Source organism: Harpia harpyja, chromosome 14, assembly GCF_026419915.1.
Source record: "Harpia harpyja isolate bHarHar1 chromosome 14, bHarHar1 primary haplotype, whole genome shotgun sequence".
NCBI lineage: Eukaryota > Metazoa > Chordata > Aves > Accipitriformes > Accipitridae > Harpia > Harpia harpyja.
Window position 1 is genome coordinate 12,922,206 of NC_068953.1, and position 16,525 is coordinate 12,938,730.

General features: G+C 44.2%; 1 protein-coding gene across 4 annotated transcripts in view; it reads left to right on the forward strand.

Annotated features, from left to right (window-relative positions):
- The window catches only part of SHISA6 (shisa family member 6), a 273,517-nt gene that overhangs the window by 56,233 nt on the left and 200,759 nt on the right, over window positions 1–16,525 (forward strand). For all 4 annotated transcript variants that reach the window (XR_008238333.1, XM_052808630.1, XM_052808628.1 and 1 more), the window contains exon 3: window positions 4,920–5,015. Coding sequence is in view for 3 of the 4 variants with exons in the window: in XM_052808630.1 (XP_052664590.1) it covers window positions 4,920–5,015 (96 nt within the window). In the remaining variant the exon portion in view is untranslated. The remainder of the gene's footprint in view (window positions 1–4,919; window positions 5,016–16,525) is intronic.

The following is a 16,525-nucleotide window of genomic DNA, read 5'->3' on the forward strand; positions in this document are numbered from 1 at the left end:
CTGAGGAGTTTGGATGTGGGGACTCATTTCTGGGTGTAGGTTTTCTTCCACGGAAATTTGTGGCAAGGATGAGGCCAGAATCCCAGAGTGTATCATGCGAAAGGCTCTCCATGACAGTCCCTGTCTGCCCTTCTCAGGGTGACGTAATCTGTACTCAGTAATAACATTTCTGAGAGGTGGATAACAGCATTTTAGTTCAGCTCTAATAATTCTGTTAAATCAGAGCTGGGGTTGTAATTGCTGTTTGTGACTGAGTTTGTTCCATATGTGTGTTATGCAGGATGCCATTATAATGAAATGTTCCCTCTTTGAGCTGTATGCCCTAAAGAATATGCCTTTATTGTGTGGCAGGCAAAACACTCATCTGCTCTCTGCCTCTGCTGTGCCTTATAACCAAAGAAGAGGAAAAAGAAGTCATGTTTCACCTTGTTTCAATTTCTTTTGTAAATTTTAAGTTGTGTAAGTGTTAGTCTTCATTTGCTTTAGTAACACACAGCCTTGCTGGAGTCCTGTTCATTTCTTTTAATAAAAAAGCCTACGAGCCTGTGTGCATCTGAGGGTTTACATGCATTAGAGCACATGGATATGAGCGTAAGCGAGAACAGGGAGTGCGAGAGCAGGAAAAGACTCTTTCAGGGAGTCAGACATGGTGCTCTGAAGCAGCATTTTAAATTTTATCCTAACCATGAGAAATAGACCTTAGAGATGCAAAATGTCTAGAGAAATACTGTATTAAAAGCTAGCATGTTCCATGCCATGAGATCAGGTAGGTGGGTGGTTGCTTTGCTTTGGAAGTAGTGAGTGTTGTGAGACTCCATCGTAATCAAATCTGGCTTCTGTAGAGCGCTTTTCATTCACAGACCGCCCCGTGCTTTGCAGGCAGAGTAAATCCCTTTACAAACAGGGACACAGAGGCACGTGGAGGGGACACAGCCTCTCTGCTGGCCTGCTTGGTGGCTGGTAGAATGATGACACTGGTTGTGATCTTACGCAGTCACCAGCAAGCCCCAGAGAGTGTTATCATGTGCCAGCTGGGTAGGACACCTGGATATGGAAAGCTGGCAGACAGCAGCTAATTCCACCCAAAGCAGGAGCTGTAAAAAAGTGAAAGTGTGTGCTGGAAGCCCAAGGACATGAGTCTGCTGGGCTGTGCTGCCTTGCCTTGCTTGCAACACTGATCTGTTGCTCTTGGTCTATGTGACTTGTTTCAGGTCTTGGGTGCTGCCTCTGGGTCCTGGGTTTCAGCTCCCTGATGGCTGCAGCCCATGGAACATCTTGTGGGTGCTCCCAGGGAAATACAACACCAAAAGGCAGCTTTGCTCTGATGTGATCGCACATGGGGGAGGAGGGAAAGCAATGTGAATAATGCCTGTGGACAGGAGGTACAAGATAGCCATCGAACTGTCCCCACCTCATTTACACAACAGATTTAGTTCAGAGATATCCATTTTATTGTGTGCTTGGGGTTCTGCAACAGCTCTGTGCCTGCACCCCGGCCCTACAGGACAGCCCCGCGAGGGGGCACGCACCATGCCGGGGCTGGTGCAGCCTCCAGCACCAGGAACGGCTTGGGGGAACCTTGCAGGGTGTTAAAGAGGGGCTCTTTCTGTCTGCAATGGCAGGGTTTCGTTGGTTGGGTGTTGATTGGCAATAAAAATCCCCAAAGTCTGAAATTTAATGAAATGAAAATCAGTCCATTTACACTTGTTTTTCAAGGAATTAGGCCATTTTTAGCTTTCTCACCATGGGGCAGAGGGAAACACCCAGCTACAGCCTACTAGAAGTGAACACCTTGGATAAGTTCCAGGGGTTCCTTCTTAGACCGTGAGACAGACATCTCCATCAGCAGCTCAGCTCAGCTCAGCTCATGGATGAACCCCTTTTTGGCAGGGCCAATCCTTCTCCACCAACTAACTGTGGAAGGACTCCAAATAGCTAGGTGTGAGCACCCAGCTGAAGGTAGGAAGGAGGAAAACAGCCCCAATGGAGAATGAGACGGGGATGTTTTCTGGTCTGGCATAGCTCTGTCTGTGCTTCCACTGCTCTGCAGCCTTGTCTACTTGCACTTGAGCTTCTTTAGCTCTGCTGTGGCTACGGGGCACATGCATTTTGATAAGGTACAAGGGAGCATTCACTTCCAGTGTGAAACATCTCAGTCAAGAAGTGATTATGAAAAAGTCTGTTTGAATAACAGCACCTGAGCTTGGCTCACCAGCAGCCCCTAAGGTGCTTCTAAAAGTAAAAGCCATGTACCAGCGTTTTTACACTGAAAAGCCAAGAGAAATGATCACGAGTGAGCAGGAATAAAAAAACATATAAACCAAACATAGCATCCTATAATGTATCCATAAAAAGGGAAAACTCATGCTACTTGAAGTCTACAAATTCAAGTTTCTCATGGGAAAACATAACTCCTGTTCAAATACTAATGGGTACTTATCACAGGAATGTTTTAATTTAACTACTAGGTACTATAAGAAGGGGCAGAGCAAGGTTCACAGAGCAAATGGCTGATGAACAATCTTCAATCTGCTAGTAAATGTTTGCTTTTTTTTTATATACTTCCCCTTCTTGATCTGTGTCTTAAACAGATTCTCCAAAGGGACATATAAAAGACAGCTGATTTCAGCTAGAGGTAATAGCACATATTTGTGTGTTTCTTTTATCCTTGTTTAAAATGGTAGATTTATGGCACTGATAGAGTGTCAGTCACCAGAGTAGCTGGCCCTGAGAGCATAGAAATTGATGGTATATGAGCAAAAATTGGCTTACTGGAAAGAAAAAATGCAGCACATTTTAGAAAAGTGATAGAGAAAAAGAAAGCAAATTGGGCATTGCAGCCACAAACCATCTCTGCAGGCTTCTCAGGACAAGAACAAACATCTCATGAAGCAAGAACAACTTCCAGGGACTCAGAGGCAAATATCTGCCACCCTTTTCCAGGAACACAGCAGCCAGAGCTTGCAAGAGCTACATAGGAAGAAGGGAGAAAGAGCCCATGACCTTTCCTGTGGAAGCAGAAAATCCTTCTTTCTTTTTTCTGGAAACTCTCTTCTCAGCCAATTTATGGGTGGATGCCTCCACATTTGAAGGGTTTTGCTACTGCCTTGCATTACTATAACTGTAAGAAGAAAACTGTCTTGCTGCTAACACTCCCAAACCTGAAGAAACAATTTATATGTGTTTTGAGAAGTTTACAGGGAGCACTTGACTGACCTTGACCAGAAAAAATATGTGAGGGAAGGGAGTGGGATGCTTTTTCTATTAGAAGTCTCAGCATCTTCTGCCTGCCATATGTGAGCCTCCTCTGAGGATCTTCAACATGCTAATCTGACAGCAAAGTCTGTGCTAGGCTCTCCCGGCCAGAGAGCTGCTGGTGTCCTCCCTGAATGGGGAGTGGGGTTTGGAGCCTGCTCAGATCCATTGCAGAGCAGAACAGTGGGACATTTTGGGTAAATTTAAACCTTGGGGGGGTGCTTACCCTCAGCCCTCTCATATGCAAGGTGGACTCTGATGACAGGAGTAATGGCCTGCAAAACTAGTAGTAGCTGCCGGGATACTGGGGTGAGAATGACCGGCTAAAAAGGAAAGAGGAAAACTTTGCAGACTGATGAGATTTCAAAGTGTCTGTTCCTATAGTTTTCACAGTGTTGCGAGAGAGCCTGAAAGTATACAAGAACAAACAACATTTGGTCTCAGTGTTTGAAAAATAGTAAAGGGCCATAGCATCTGTCAGAGGCAATGTGAGCCAGTCAGAACATGGCCCCAGGCTGCATTTCCACCTGGATCCCTGATGTCCATTTGGCCCTCCCCATAACTTCCTGACTCAGCTCTCCTGCTCAAGTTGCCGTGCGCTGGACCATCTGCTGTGCTGGACTTCCAGCCACCATGGCTCAGAAGAACAGTGATGCATCACGGGCTTGTGCAGAAAGGCATGGGGAAGATGGAGACTTAACAAGGAGGGAGCTGCATTCCCAGCCCCTGAGGCTGCCTTACTTCCATCCCCCTGCACCTATCTTATCTTTGCCTCTTTCTAAAATAAAAGGAATAGAAAAATTAACAACATGAAAAAGGGAGGAGATGATAAAAAGTATCTGAAAAATTATCTATGTCCTCATTTCAGAGCTTTGCATGGTAACAAGGAGGCAGAAGGCCTTTTTCTTTATTAATATATTAAAATATTAAAAGGCTGGGTGTCTCCTGAACCTACTCTGTTGTCATGGACTGAGAAAGCTCCTAGGAAGTGTTCTGCAGAACACTATTGCACTTGAGAAACTATCCAGGGGTGCCATTCAAGGACCAGAGCTAATCAAAGCTAAAAGAAAAAATTTGCTATTGTACTGTTAATGGGGACTTGGGTCCAGCCTGGACAAGAGTGATATTTGCACCTTTGCTTTTGTGCTGAGACAACATCTCTACCAATGGGACATGAATGCTGTCAGGGGTCTGGCTGGAATCAGGAAGAATCAAAGCCACATCTCTTCTGATATCCTTTAGCTCCTTAGTCTTGTGGGTTTGAATGAGACCAGTTCTGTGGGAGTACTGCTCATAGCAAACTTAAATCTGAGCCAGTGATGATCAAATTTCGCGGCTATTGGGGGGTTTGGTTTGGCACGTTAGTGGTTCCCCTATCAGAATCTGTTAATTCCTTGGCAGTTATCAAAATACGTGATTGTTCTTCTTTGTAAATCTTTGCCAATAAAGCAATAAGACTTTGATGCTGTTATAGCTGTTGTTATGTTCTATTATACCCTCCGTTTGCCATGAATAATGTAACCATGTGGTGGGGCCTCACTACTCATATATGAGAGTGACAGCCAGGCTGTATAACATATATGTGTGTGTGTGTGTATATATATATATACACACACACACACACACACTGAATAAAGGTTTCTTTGTTTTCTTTTCCTTGGCAGGTCACTATGGAAAGGATGTTTACCGAAGTGGAGGGCCAGATCTCCATAATTTCATCTCCTCCGGGTTTGTCACGTTAGGAAGAGGACACACGAAGGGTACAGTGGAAACAATTTTTTGCTAAATAAAAAGATTGTTTTAAATAAAAAAGCTATAACTCAGAAGCTGGGTTCTAAGTGCTATGAGATAACAGTATTGGACTGCAGTCAGTAGATTTAGTCCAGAAAATATTGCTGCAGGTAAAATACTGTGCTCCTGGCAGAACCTTTTAAATCCTAGCAAGGGAGACGGTGGGAGAGTGTAGAGTTGGACAGCCAGACTCCAGACTCCACTCTGACTTTGCAGTTCAATAATTTATACTGCTTTGTGTTTTCCTGGGTGCATGGTTGCAAACCATCATTGTGCTGCTGTACTTATAAAGGGAAGGGGAAGGAGTGTAATGCTGTCCAAGGGCAGGCAGTTAACACTTCAAGAGTGCTTTTCTGGATTTCTTTTGTTTGACTTCTGGGCTTTTTTTTGGGGGGTAATATGAATATTTTATAAAATTATTTATTTTTAGGTCCTAAAACGTATATTTTATGTGTTCATATAATCTGTGATATAATGTACAAACATGAAAACACAAAAATATACATATACTGCTCTGTGTATGTTCTGTGTATATGTACTGTATATAAAATATATGTTGAGAGACAGTTGTAGCTATATTAGATAAGTAACCATATATCCCAGGAGTTGTGGTGACACAAACACTGTGAGATCTGACTCAAAGTAGCTGGTCACCAGAACCCCAGATGAATGTTCTTTTATGACGTTGTCGCATATTTGGTGAGTTTTTATAGTGTACAGTGAGACTATGTTTGGAGCATCTTTCTGTTCACACCCACACCCTGACTGAGTCACACTGGTGCGCTGGCAGTGGGTTGCGACACTGGGAGTGCAAGCATGTGCCATGCCAGTACTCGTCTGGTTTTGTGTCTTGCTGACTTTTGAGACTGTTGTACATTTATATAGACACAATGTATGTGGAGAAACCTATATAGACACAATGTACTGTATGTGGAGATGTGTCCATGTGCTCACCTGGTTGAATGCTCCTGTGTTGTTTCTGTGGATGACCATGACTCACAAATTATTAAAAGACCTTTATTTTTTCGTACATTTCCTGCACTTTTTCAAATTCTCCACGAGTGTCATCCAAAGCAGTGTTGGTCCTGTAGAACTGTCAGAGAAGAACAAATATATGTATATTGTCTGTGTATGTCTGTGTGTGCTTAAATAAAGTTTACTGAGGCTGAGGCAGCACCCGTGGGACTTGTAATACAATACCCTGCAATTCCAGCCTGGCACTGCACTGGTGGGAGGAAAGCAGAGGAAACCACCATGAACCTTCGGGTGGGCTGGGAACTGAAATGGTTCAAGGAAAGACTCATGGATGGCATTTCACACAAGGTCTCCCTTTCTCCTCCCCATCCAAAAGGAGTTTTACAGTCATGTCATACCACATCAGGCCTGACAGTATCATTAGGATGAGATAGCAAGTGTACCCTAGTAGAGGCATGGTCTACAGAGTGGTGTGTCCAGATAGCCTTCATCAAGCACATGGATAACCCTGGGCAGGGCTGTAAAACCTGCCACTGTCTCAGATATTTGGATTATTTTCAACCAGCTTTCTGTACAATGTATTTTTCCCAGTTCCTTCCCAGATAAGAATAAAACCTGCTTTCCTTCTTTAACTGAAAAGTCTTGGGGGCTCTGTTCTTCTGTAGATGGGCCAGTGGTTTTCACACCTTTTCCACTGACTTTGCTGGAAGCCCCCCAGAGCACATTTCCTATCCCTGGGAAGGTGGGAGAATGGGCAATGGGAGTCCAGACTGTTTATATACCACCTCTTCCAACAGCCATCAGATAGGGCAGTGCTTTCCAAAGTGAGTAAAAGACTTTTATTATCTGAGGAAATTAAACTACATCTTAGCTGTTTATGGACATAAAAGAATGGATTGGCCTTTGACTTTACATTTCAGCTACCTGTAAATTCACATTTTACTTGAACAGTTACATAATGTTAGCTTCTTACTTCTTAATGGTAAATTCACATGCCCACTCATGACTGGTGCAAGTGATTAACATCTCCACACATTCTGAAGGCAAACTGCCTTGTTTGCTTGTACAAATATGTAGATCTGTCTGCGATATGATTTGACTGCCTATTTGTCCTGTGAAAGCAGGAACTTTGGATGTAACAAATGGCTTGGGGGGTCTATCATTAGGATTGTGCTCTATATCATTTGACTATTTCTGGAAATATTACACAATAGAATTCCTGTGTTCGGTTTGAACTGGCAACCCAGTTGTACATGTAGACAGGAGAGAGGGGTGTTCCAGCAAGGGTTACAGTCCTGAGCTTTAGCTGAGCAGCTTCACACTCAGATTTTGTCCTATTTCAGTTCCAGCGCATGTGTTAAAATCTCCACCTCAGCTACCATTAGCCAAATAACCTCACCCTGCCTTGTTGTTTACATGGAGGAGGGTTTTGCTTTTAGACTGAACAAAGCCAATGAAGTTTATCTCAATATTTCTTTGCACTGGGAGACACATTTTTGGTGTTTTCTCAACTGTCTTCAGTGCTGGCAGAACTCCAAGTGCTGAGTAATATTTAAGAGCTGATCTATTTTGGGCAGAAGACAAAGATGTGAGACATGCCAAACTACCATGGATACCAAATCAGAATATTCACATGTCTGACATCCACAAGCTCCTGCAAGATTGTGATTTATGATTCTTATATGACACTCCATTGTGCAATGCATCACTGCCTGGCATTTAAGTCTATAAAATCACTACATAGTGTGTTCTTCAAACCATGGTAAAAGACTTCGCTGTCAGTCTGTCATGATGATCTAGGAATGAATCCAAAGTCTTTAGGCCATAGAAAGTCTCCATGGTGAGACGCACAGCAGGGCTAATCTCACCTGATGTTAGATATCTAGAAGTTAGACACTTTATTCTGAGGTAGTAGCCTTCAATTCCATGTCGAGACACCTGGGAGACACCAGCACCTCTAAATAAGTATTCACTGGATGGGCACTAGGCACCTCTTCCCCTCCTCTAGCAAGAGGGGATCCATGGCAGGCTAGGTCTTTTAGCCATCAGAGGAAGGCAGATGAATCCTGCCTGCACTTGCTTATATAGGAGTAGCTAATATTGCTCCAATTGCTGTGGCAGTTGCTGTAAGAGTTCAGTGCTCCAGTGAAACAAGTAGGAACACTGAAGACAGGAGCTATCACATCCCTCTGTGCACTAACCTAATTTTAAAAACAGCTTCTTCAACCTAGTCTCTCTCTGAGCATCTTGCTGCTCTCAGATGTCCCAGGTTGAGACTACCCTAACATGGACCATACTCACTGTCCTGCCAGGGCTCTGCAGAGCTCTGCTCAGTCACGCAGGCTGGTGTAGAAACTTACACAGCTGCAACATGACATGGAGCAAGCACCCACATGGATATTCAACCACAGTGAGTGAACAAGTCTTGAAGAGCAATAAATTCACTCCAGATTAAATACTCCAGATCATGATTGTTGAGTTTTCAGGTAAAAATGCATTTTTTTATTTGTTTTTTTTTACTATCAGTCTCAGACCTTGAAAATAGTTTCTGAATGGAATTGGACTCCTTGTATTTCATCAGTCTGTGACAGCAGTAGCAGTTCTGTAGAGCAGATGATAATCTCACTTTGTCACTAAACAACTTCTTTGTTTTCCTAGTAACTGCAACAGTAATAAAAATAGTGATTTTTTTTTTTTCTGGAAAAGCATCATTTCCCAGTTGAACTGAGTGGTAGGGGTCAAGGAACAGTGAGGCAAGAGGAATACGGCATTTTAGACTCCTCTACTGTAGGGTCATCTCATAGGGAAAAACAGGACTTTTCCTACAATCTGCTGGTTTCTTGTAAGTTTATGCCAGATCCTTGAGGAGGTGCAGAGGTAGGGCTGCAACTTGAAAAGCATGTGTGGAAAGCTCAGGAAGAGTCAAGTGTCCTCACAGCCTGCCCAGTAACACTTTCAGAAATGGAACCTCTCACTTTTGGTTCAAGGTTGCAAATCTTTACCATTCCTGGATTCACTAGGAGATGTGCTCTGAATTAGGGCATCTGCAGGAGTCTCTTTTCTTTAAGTATCCCACTAAAATTTGCACCTAGGATGTTCTCCAGCAGTGCCAGTAGGCAGGAAAAAAAATGAACCATGTATCCAAGTCAGTGTGTTGTGGCTGTTAAAGCCTGACTACATTGCTGCTGGCATCTCTGTGGAACTGCAGCAGCATCCTGTGGTGTGGGCAATGTGAAAATTATGTTGGTGTAGAGAAGCCAGCCTGGTGACTGAGCAATAAAAGCTACCCAGAGTCGCGTTTTATCTTGTAATATTTGGTGCAGATATGGCAAGATTTACAGCCTGAATGTGGGATTTGCCTGCCTGGGCCTCTGTTCTCACTGGTTTGCAGCATGGTTGTACCTCATGCATCTGCAAAGTGGCTCAGGGCACACTTTTGATGGTACAGCTGTCCAGTCTGAGCTGGTTTTGGTTGAGCGCATGTGACTCATGGTGGGAACATGGTATACGTCCTTTAGCAGGACCTTACACCCAGCTAGACATCATACTCCCCAGATACAGCCTCACCCCTTGCCATGTCCTGATAAATATCCCCCTCCCTGTTACCTGAAATGATGCACAGCATCCATGTACAGGCAGAGGGGAAAGTGAGAGGTCAGCTGTTGCTGACTTCTTGCTTTTTCATGGTTGAAAATATCTCCCTCAAATCAGCTGGTTTTTGTGCTTATTCAAAAGGAGCAAATTGTTCTCAATCTAGTCCCACCTTAGAAAATGATCACCTTTCTCTCCCAGGCCATGTGCACATGCATGTGCATGAGTTGTTTTGAGGACAGACAGACCATATACCCCATGGTGCCAGAGCAGTAGAAGGTGGCTACCACATGGGTTCGAGGTTTGGAAGCTGCAGGGGTTTGTAAGAGTGAGAGGAGACAAGGTAATCTCAGGATGGGAGGGTGAGCTGACAGGCTTGAGGTAGCAGCTAAGTGTCACAGCTCCTCCTCACTCGCTTGTCTGTCAATGGACTCTGACAAGCTGTGGGAGCTACCTCATCACCGACCTGGCACCTTGTGCTGCCAGTCCATGGCCAGACCTTCACCTCTTTGGGTAGTGCCCTGCAGCCTCCTGGGGATTCAGACCACTCTGGGGAGTGCACTGTGCTCCCATAGTCATCCCACAGGCCAGTACTGGGAGATGGAGGGCTTGATGTCAATAGGGTCATTCAGGCTTATTGCAAGATAAGTTTCAAGAGTAAAGCAACAGCTTGCTTTATCTGACAGTTTAACATTTGTGTTTGTTTATAAGAGAACCTCCTACAAAGGCAAACATGAAAGAGGACAAATGCAGGTCTAGATCATATTTAGCAACCAAGATCTTCCTGAGCTGCTTCAGTGTCTCAGCCAGCTGAGGTGGGCGGCAGCTCCACTTTCTCGTCTTTTTCTTCCCTGGGAGCTCCAGAGCTTTCCCAGCACCATGTCTCTGCTGCTCCCACTGGAAGGTGATGCCTTCCCTCTGTATGGAGAGAGGAAGCACAAAGTAAATGACTCACAACTAAGTCTATGTTTGCCCAAGACAGCTTTGCCAAGTTCATGTTTCTGCGACTCTTAGAAAAGCTTGTCGATGATGATAGATAGGGCTGTGGGACATCCTGTGTCAATATGAGGATCAGGTCATTTTCTTCCTGAAATGTCTTGATCTACCCATCCATTTTGTTCCCTCATTTGCACATTCTTCCCACCTTCATTGGTTTTTCTGCAAGCTGAGGAATATCTGTGACAGGCTCTGTATTTTATAAATTACATACCTGTATGCAAACTAATCTTTATGCAGACACCTCAATGGATTTATAATATTCAGCATGCTGCAAGCTTTGCATACAGACTAAACGTGATACGACGTGGTAAAACAGGATCAGGTATTCATACTGGCTGACACCACTTCCTCCTCTTGTACGCACATTGTACGCATTCCCCTTTTACACACACCACTGTTCCTTTTGGAGACCCCGAACTGAGCCCCTTTTACAAGCATCAACGCAGGAACCAGCAGTTTTACTGGTCCATTGGCATGTAAATATGATTCAGAGGTGAATAGTAGGAGAGAGATTTATTAATTTAATCATAATTAGCAGTTTGAGGATTCTGATTCCTCTCTCCAACACTGGTTTCCTCTTTCCAGTCCTGGTTCCCTGCTGTCATAGCTGGTTCCCTGTCACTTGGCTGGCAGCCTTGTGTTCCAGTTTCTTTCCCAAAGTGCTGGTTCATACCCTTAATTTGTTATTTTGGAGTCTTGAATTACATCTGTCACAACCAGCATTAGCCCAACGCAGCTACAAAACATGCAGTGAATCAGCTCCAAGATGGAATTTACTGCCTCCCCCCATCATTAGTAATCCACAGTTGCAGTAGACTCATTAATACAGGGAAAGAGAGAAGTTTAAGGGTCATTTTTTTCATACCTGCATCTGTAATATGCCATGAATAGATTATGCAAAAATAGAAGGTTAGGTATGTTGAGTCTTTTTTTTCATTAAACACTTGTTAGACATTTCATATCAATGGAGAGATGTCAAGCCAGAGCCCGCTGCATCCCAATGAATCATTTTATGTTCATCCTGGATAATATGGAATTATTTTGATGGTGTCTTGCAGTGTGTGTGTAAAAGATCACTTGCATTCTGATTCCAGATTAATTTCAACTATTGCATATTCTGGCACTTAATTGTATTGACTTGAAAATAGGATCATTGGGATGTGGAAACTGCTTCACGGTTTTGCAGGAAGATTCCATTACGCAATAGAGCATTTCAATCCGCTCTGAATTATTTAATCAACTTCAGGCGCAACCGTCCATTTCTCAGCAGAGTCTGGACAGCTCTTTTTTTTTATAGCCCTCTGAATAGCTGGGTGGGAGGAGAGTGGGAGAGTGGGAGGTCACAGAAACCACACCGATCCCTGCAGCAGTTGCGCAGCATGCCACTGCTGTAGGCAAGGAATGGGGTGAATATGAGCAAAACCACCTCAGTCCCTGGGGTCGCCTTCTGCAAAGTAAATTGAAATAACTAAGGTGGTGGGTTCATGTCCTTCTGTCTTCAGACAAACTGGCCACAAACCTGGCTTGAAGCATAACCTGGAGAGGCTGTTTTGGAACGTGGCTCTCCAAGCTAGTGTGTACCACACTATGAGCAAGTAGCAGAAAGAGGATTGGCAGCTAATCTGAGAGCCTTCCTCGAGCTTATTAAGGAAACAGCAGAAAAATGACCACAAACAGGGCACAGAGCACATATCTCACTGCTAAGCCAGGATACTCGGCTTCCTGTGGCAAGAAGCCCACAGTTGCTCCGTAGCCAGCTAATAAACGGAGACTGCTTCCTGCGGCAAGAAAGCAAGCTTCCCCTGTGGGCAGCCTCACTGGTGCATGTGAAGAGACACTTGTTGTCAGCTGGAGATCATATTGTTCACCACCTCAGCCAATCGATGGCATTTTTAATGTGACCTGATCAACACGCTTCCTGGAGGACGCAGGCAGGACTAGAGGTGGGAAGAGAGGATGCCAGCCAGGTTGGGTTGCCTGTTCTTTCTCTCTGAAGGACAGTTAAACCCAGAATCTTGTGTCTAAGCCAGGGAAAGACTACCCTGTGCCTTTCCAGGTGTGCACATTCAGGCTGGGATTAGCAATGTATTTTGGCAACTAGTACCAAAACATGCAACATTGGAGCTAAACATGCACCCGGCACTCTGAAAAAGGTCATGGGGCATCTCTGGCTTTTGACTTCAGCATGTGGTCCCCTTTACAGACCCAGGCATGCACAGGAGTTTGGGACTAGCCTTCACCACTGCCACTACTGAGGGCCTTATGTTTCCATGCCAGTGTAAATCGCAGAAGTTATCACTCAACTCATTCTCTGTCTGTGGTCAGTGAATTATTTTGCTCCCAATTCCTCGTCCTACAATCTCCATTGTATCCAGCAATCTGCTGAGTTCCCAGGGATGGTTTTCAATAATCTATTACTCTAGAATGGATTTCTCTTCTTTCTGCTGTGTGTTAACAGTATATCAAAATAAATTACAATAGCTGAGAGGAGAAGAAAAAAGCCCTGCCTGTTATCGGATGCCCTTTCACAGAGAGTCTGTCAACTCTCCATGATGTTTTGGCAGATACCTTTGAAAACTAAGCTGAAGGCTGGTGAAAAGCTGGCAGTTACAGCCCAGCTATCTATGAAACAGGGAGCTTCAGCTGCATGCCACAAAATTCTCTTTGAAGAATATCTTTTTCTATATTTATTATCAAGAACTGATGTATAAAACCCCTAATGATTTCCTGCTACAGTGTCACTGAGCATCTCAGACTGGTTATCTCCCCAAACAGGGATTTTAACTAAAATTAAGAATCACCCTTAGAGTTTCTTTAGCAGGTCAGCATTCAGTCTTAATTGTGTTTGCAGATTGTAAATAAGAAATTCAAATATTATGAAAAAATTGGAGATTCTTGGGTGCAGATAGGGACTTTGCAGAGGGATCTGTAATTCTGAAGCATCTCTGATGTCACCAGAACAACTGAATCTTGTGGTTCGGCAGATGAAGAGCTTGGGCACACCTGAAAATCTACTGCTATAGCAAAACCAGTATGTTATATACAGTTTATCTTCTAACGTTCCTTGGGAGGAACATTGGCTCATCATCAGAGAAGTGTCTTTGGAGACACAGGCCCCAGGTTTGCTTTCCGGATTTAGTTTCTAGACATGGTGCTCACTCATAGGGAAATTATTTGGTCTTAGGAGCTTCAGTTTATCCTTTAATAGACAGTATAAAGATGTGGACAATTTGGGGGGATTTATACAACAAATGCCACAGAAGTAATTGCAGACAGTCTTTGAGAGACAGACTTGAACTTACTGATTGACTTTTTCTACTCTTTGAAACAGATTCATCTCCATTTCTTGACAGCATGCAGGCCCCTGGCTGTAACTAGTTTATATTGTGGTAGTGTCTAAAGGGCACAGGTTAAAGATGGGAACCATGATTCCTAGATGGGGACAAACCAGAGGGAGACATGCCCCAGATGTCTTATTCCTTCTTGTACTGGATTTACAGGTGTGCAACAGCTGAATAGCTGTTGAAGTAGCAATGTTAAGTTTCACAATTTACAACATCACTTCATTGTCCCAGATCTACTTTTACAGAGCTGTGGTTATCTAGTCATTTAGCTCCTGTTCTGTTCATCAGCTGGAGGAATTCTTCTTCATATTATTCCAAAGTCAGTTTTGTTTAATACTGCCACGACTTTGCTACAGGTCTGGTGTCCATGCTCTAAGAGGTGCATAGTAAAACAGCTGAGTGAGGGCTTTCCCACTGCAGTTGTTTTGCAGTCAAAAGGATAATAAAATTTTCTTTGCCTAAGCACAAAATCTGTGACTTTCAGTGTGTTGGGCCCTTAATCTAGCCTTAGCTGAAATAACAGAAGCTGAACTGTAATCTGCTGTTGTGTAAGGCCTGCTGCAGTTAGCATATTGCTCTTCTGCTTCAGAGACAACAGATGTAGATGTTTTCATCCTTTTCTTGTCCTATCAGCTGCAGTTGCGTCCAAGCAGGGCTGCTTTACTCTTCCAGGACAGGGCAAAGCCTGTTGGCTGAGAACCTCCTTCTGTTTAGATTGTCTCATAGTGACTAATGCTGGTGACATTTGTCAGTGAACCATTAATCTTCCATTCATGGGGCTGCAAGGACACTTCAGAGGTCTGTAGTGAAGCCAACTGATTCCTACCATCTCTGGCTTGAAGTCAGGCTTGTACTTTCAGCTAGGCACCAAAATCCTTCTCTACTCAGTGAGAGATCCTGCGCATTTCATCGATCCTGATGCCACAGGCTGAGGTCACCACCAGGACCAGGATGACTGTTGCCCTGTTTCTGTTCTTCATTGTGTGCCAGGATGCAATGTGGACTGCTGGCAGCCTTGGGCTTGTAGGAGACACAGTGCTTACAAGCGTAAGGCCTCTGCTTTCATGGATTGGCACAGCAGATGCTGGAGGAAGTGCTAAGAAGTTTGCACCATTAAGCCCAGGTCTTACAAACCAGAAGCCTATTTTTTGCTCCAGAGAAGGACCGGTTTCTCTCTGGCATGTGAAAGATCTTGCTTTAGCTGGAAGATATTTCTAACTGTTGAGTTACTCTTTGTGCACTCAGGGAGAGTCTGAGCTCAGCAATTTCCCACCTGCCAGAGTGACATTGCTGTGACTGAGTTTAGGTTATGAAATCAGATTGTAGCATACCTTTTTTACAGGTGAGGGAAGTCCGTGCAGTGCAAAATTTGCTACTGTTCTCCATGAACAAACAGTGCAGGGTTCCCAAGGAGCAGGGAGGAGGTAAGGTGAGCAACTGCATTACGTTGTCCTTTGTAACTGCTTTGAGACTGAAATTAATTTACAGTCCCCTGTGGCAAGAATTGCTTCTGCTGCCACGGCAGTGGGTAGGCAGTTGAGTCAAAGTGCTACAGTCCTCTCAGGACTTGAGGAGAAGGAATGGGCAGCCCTCATCTGTCTTTTTCCTGAAGATGGAGATAACTTGCTACCTGGAGGTTCTAAGGAAGTGGTAGGGCCAGCAGGTTTTCCAAGAAACCCTAAAAGAAGAGCAGATTATATTGGGAAGTGAGGGAGGGCTATGGACTGAAGGATGAGTAAAGCATCTTCTCCTTGCTTGGACTTTCCAAAACAAGCCCTGCACTCTTCCTCCTGCCTTTCTTTTAAGGCACCAGCAAGTACCGTAGAAGTTATCATCTCTTGGGAAGAATACACTCATAGTGCTGATCAGAGACATTGTATAGGAGAGGAGGGGTTCCACTGAGTTCCCCAGCAGCTGTGCCAGAAAGCACCCCTTTTAGAGGGCTGAGCCCCTTCCCACTGCTTGGCTCCTGCTGTTGCTGGGACAGCTGTTTCCTTTCTGACAGCATCTCCATTTCTGGTCAGAACTGGAGTAAACCCGTTCTGTCATCCACACTCTTCAGGTAGTGGCTTTAAAACTCCCCAGGGTCCTGAAATCCCTCATGCAGTGGCCATCACACTCCTGAAAACAGATGCCCACAATCACTTATTGTAGCAGTGTGCCCTTATTTCCTTACATAAAGGCAGTCATGATGATTTCTCCAAAGGTTTTCCTGGATGAGGGCATGACTCCATGGAGTAAAGCTGCCAGAACCCAGGTCTGTGGCAGTTTCTGAGATTGGTGGTTAGATTGAACCTGTGATTTTTTGTCTAACAGGTGAAAAGCAAGAAACACCTCATTTTCACTGACTCTCCTTCTAAATTAGTGGCAGCAGAAAAGAGAGCAGCATTTCGGCTAGAGACAAACGATAAGACAATGCCCATAGCAAGAAGATGCATGCAGCAGGAAGCCTTCAAGCAGGAACAGATCTCTTCATGACAGTTTTTCTGACTATTGGATAGTCCTAGCACCAAGTGAATGAACAGAGAAACTGGGGTTTTGCCAGTAATTCATATAGCTGACATACAGTT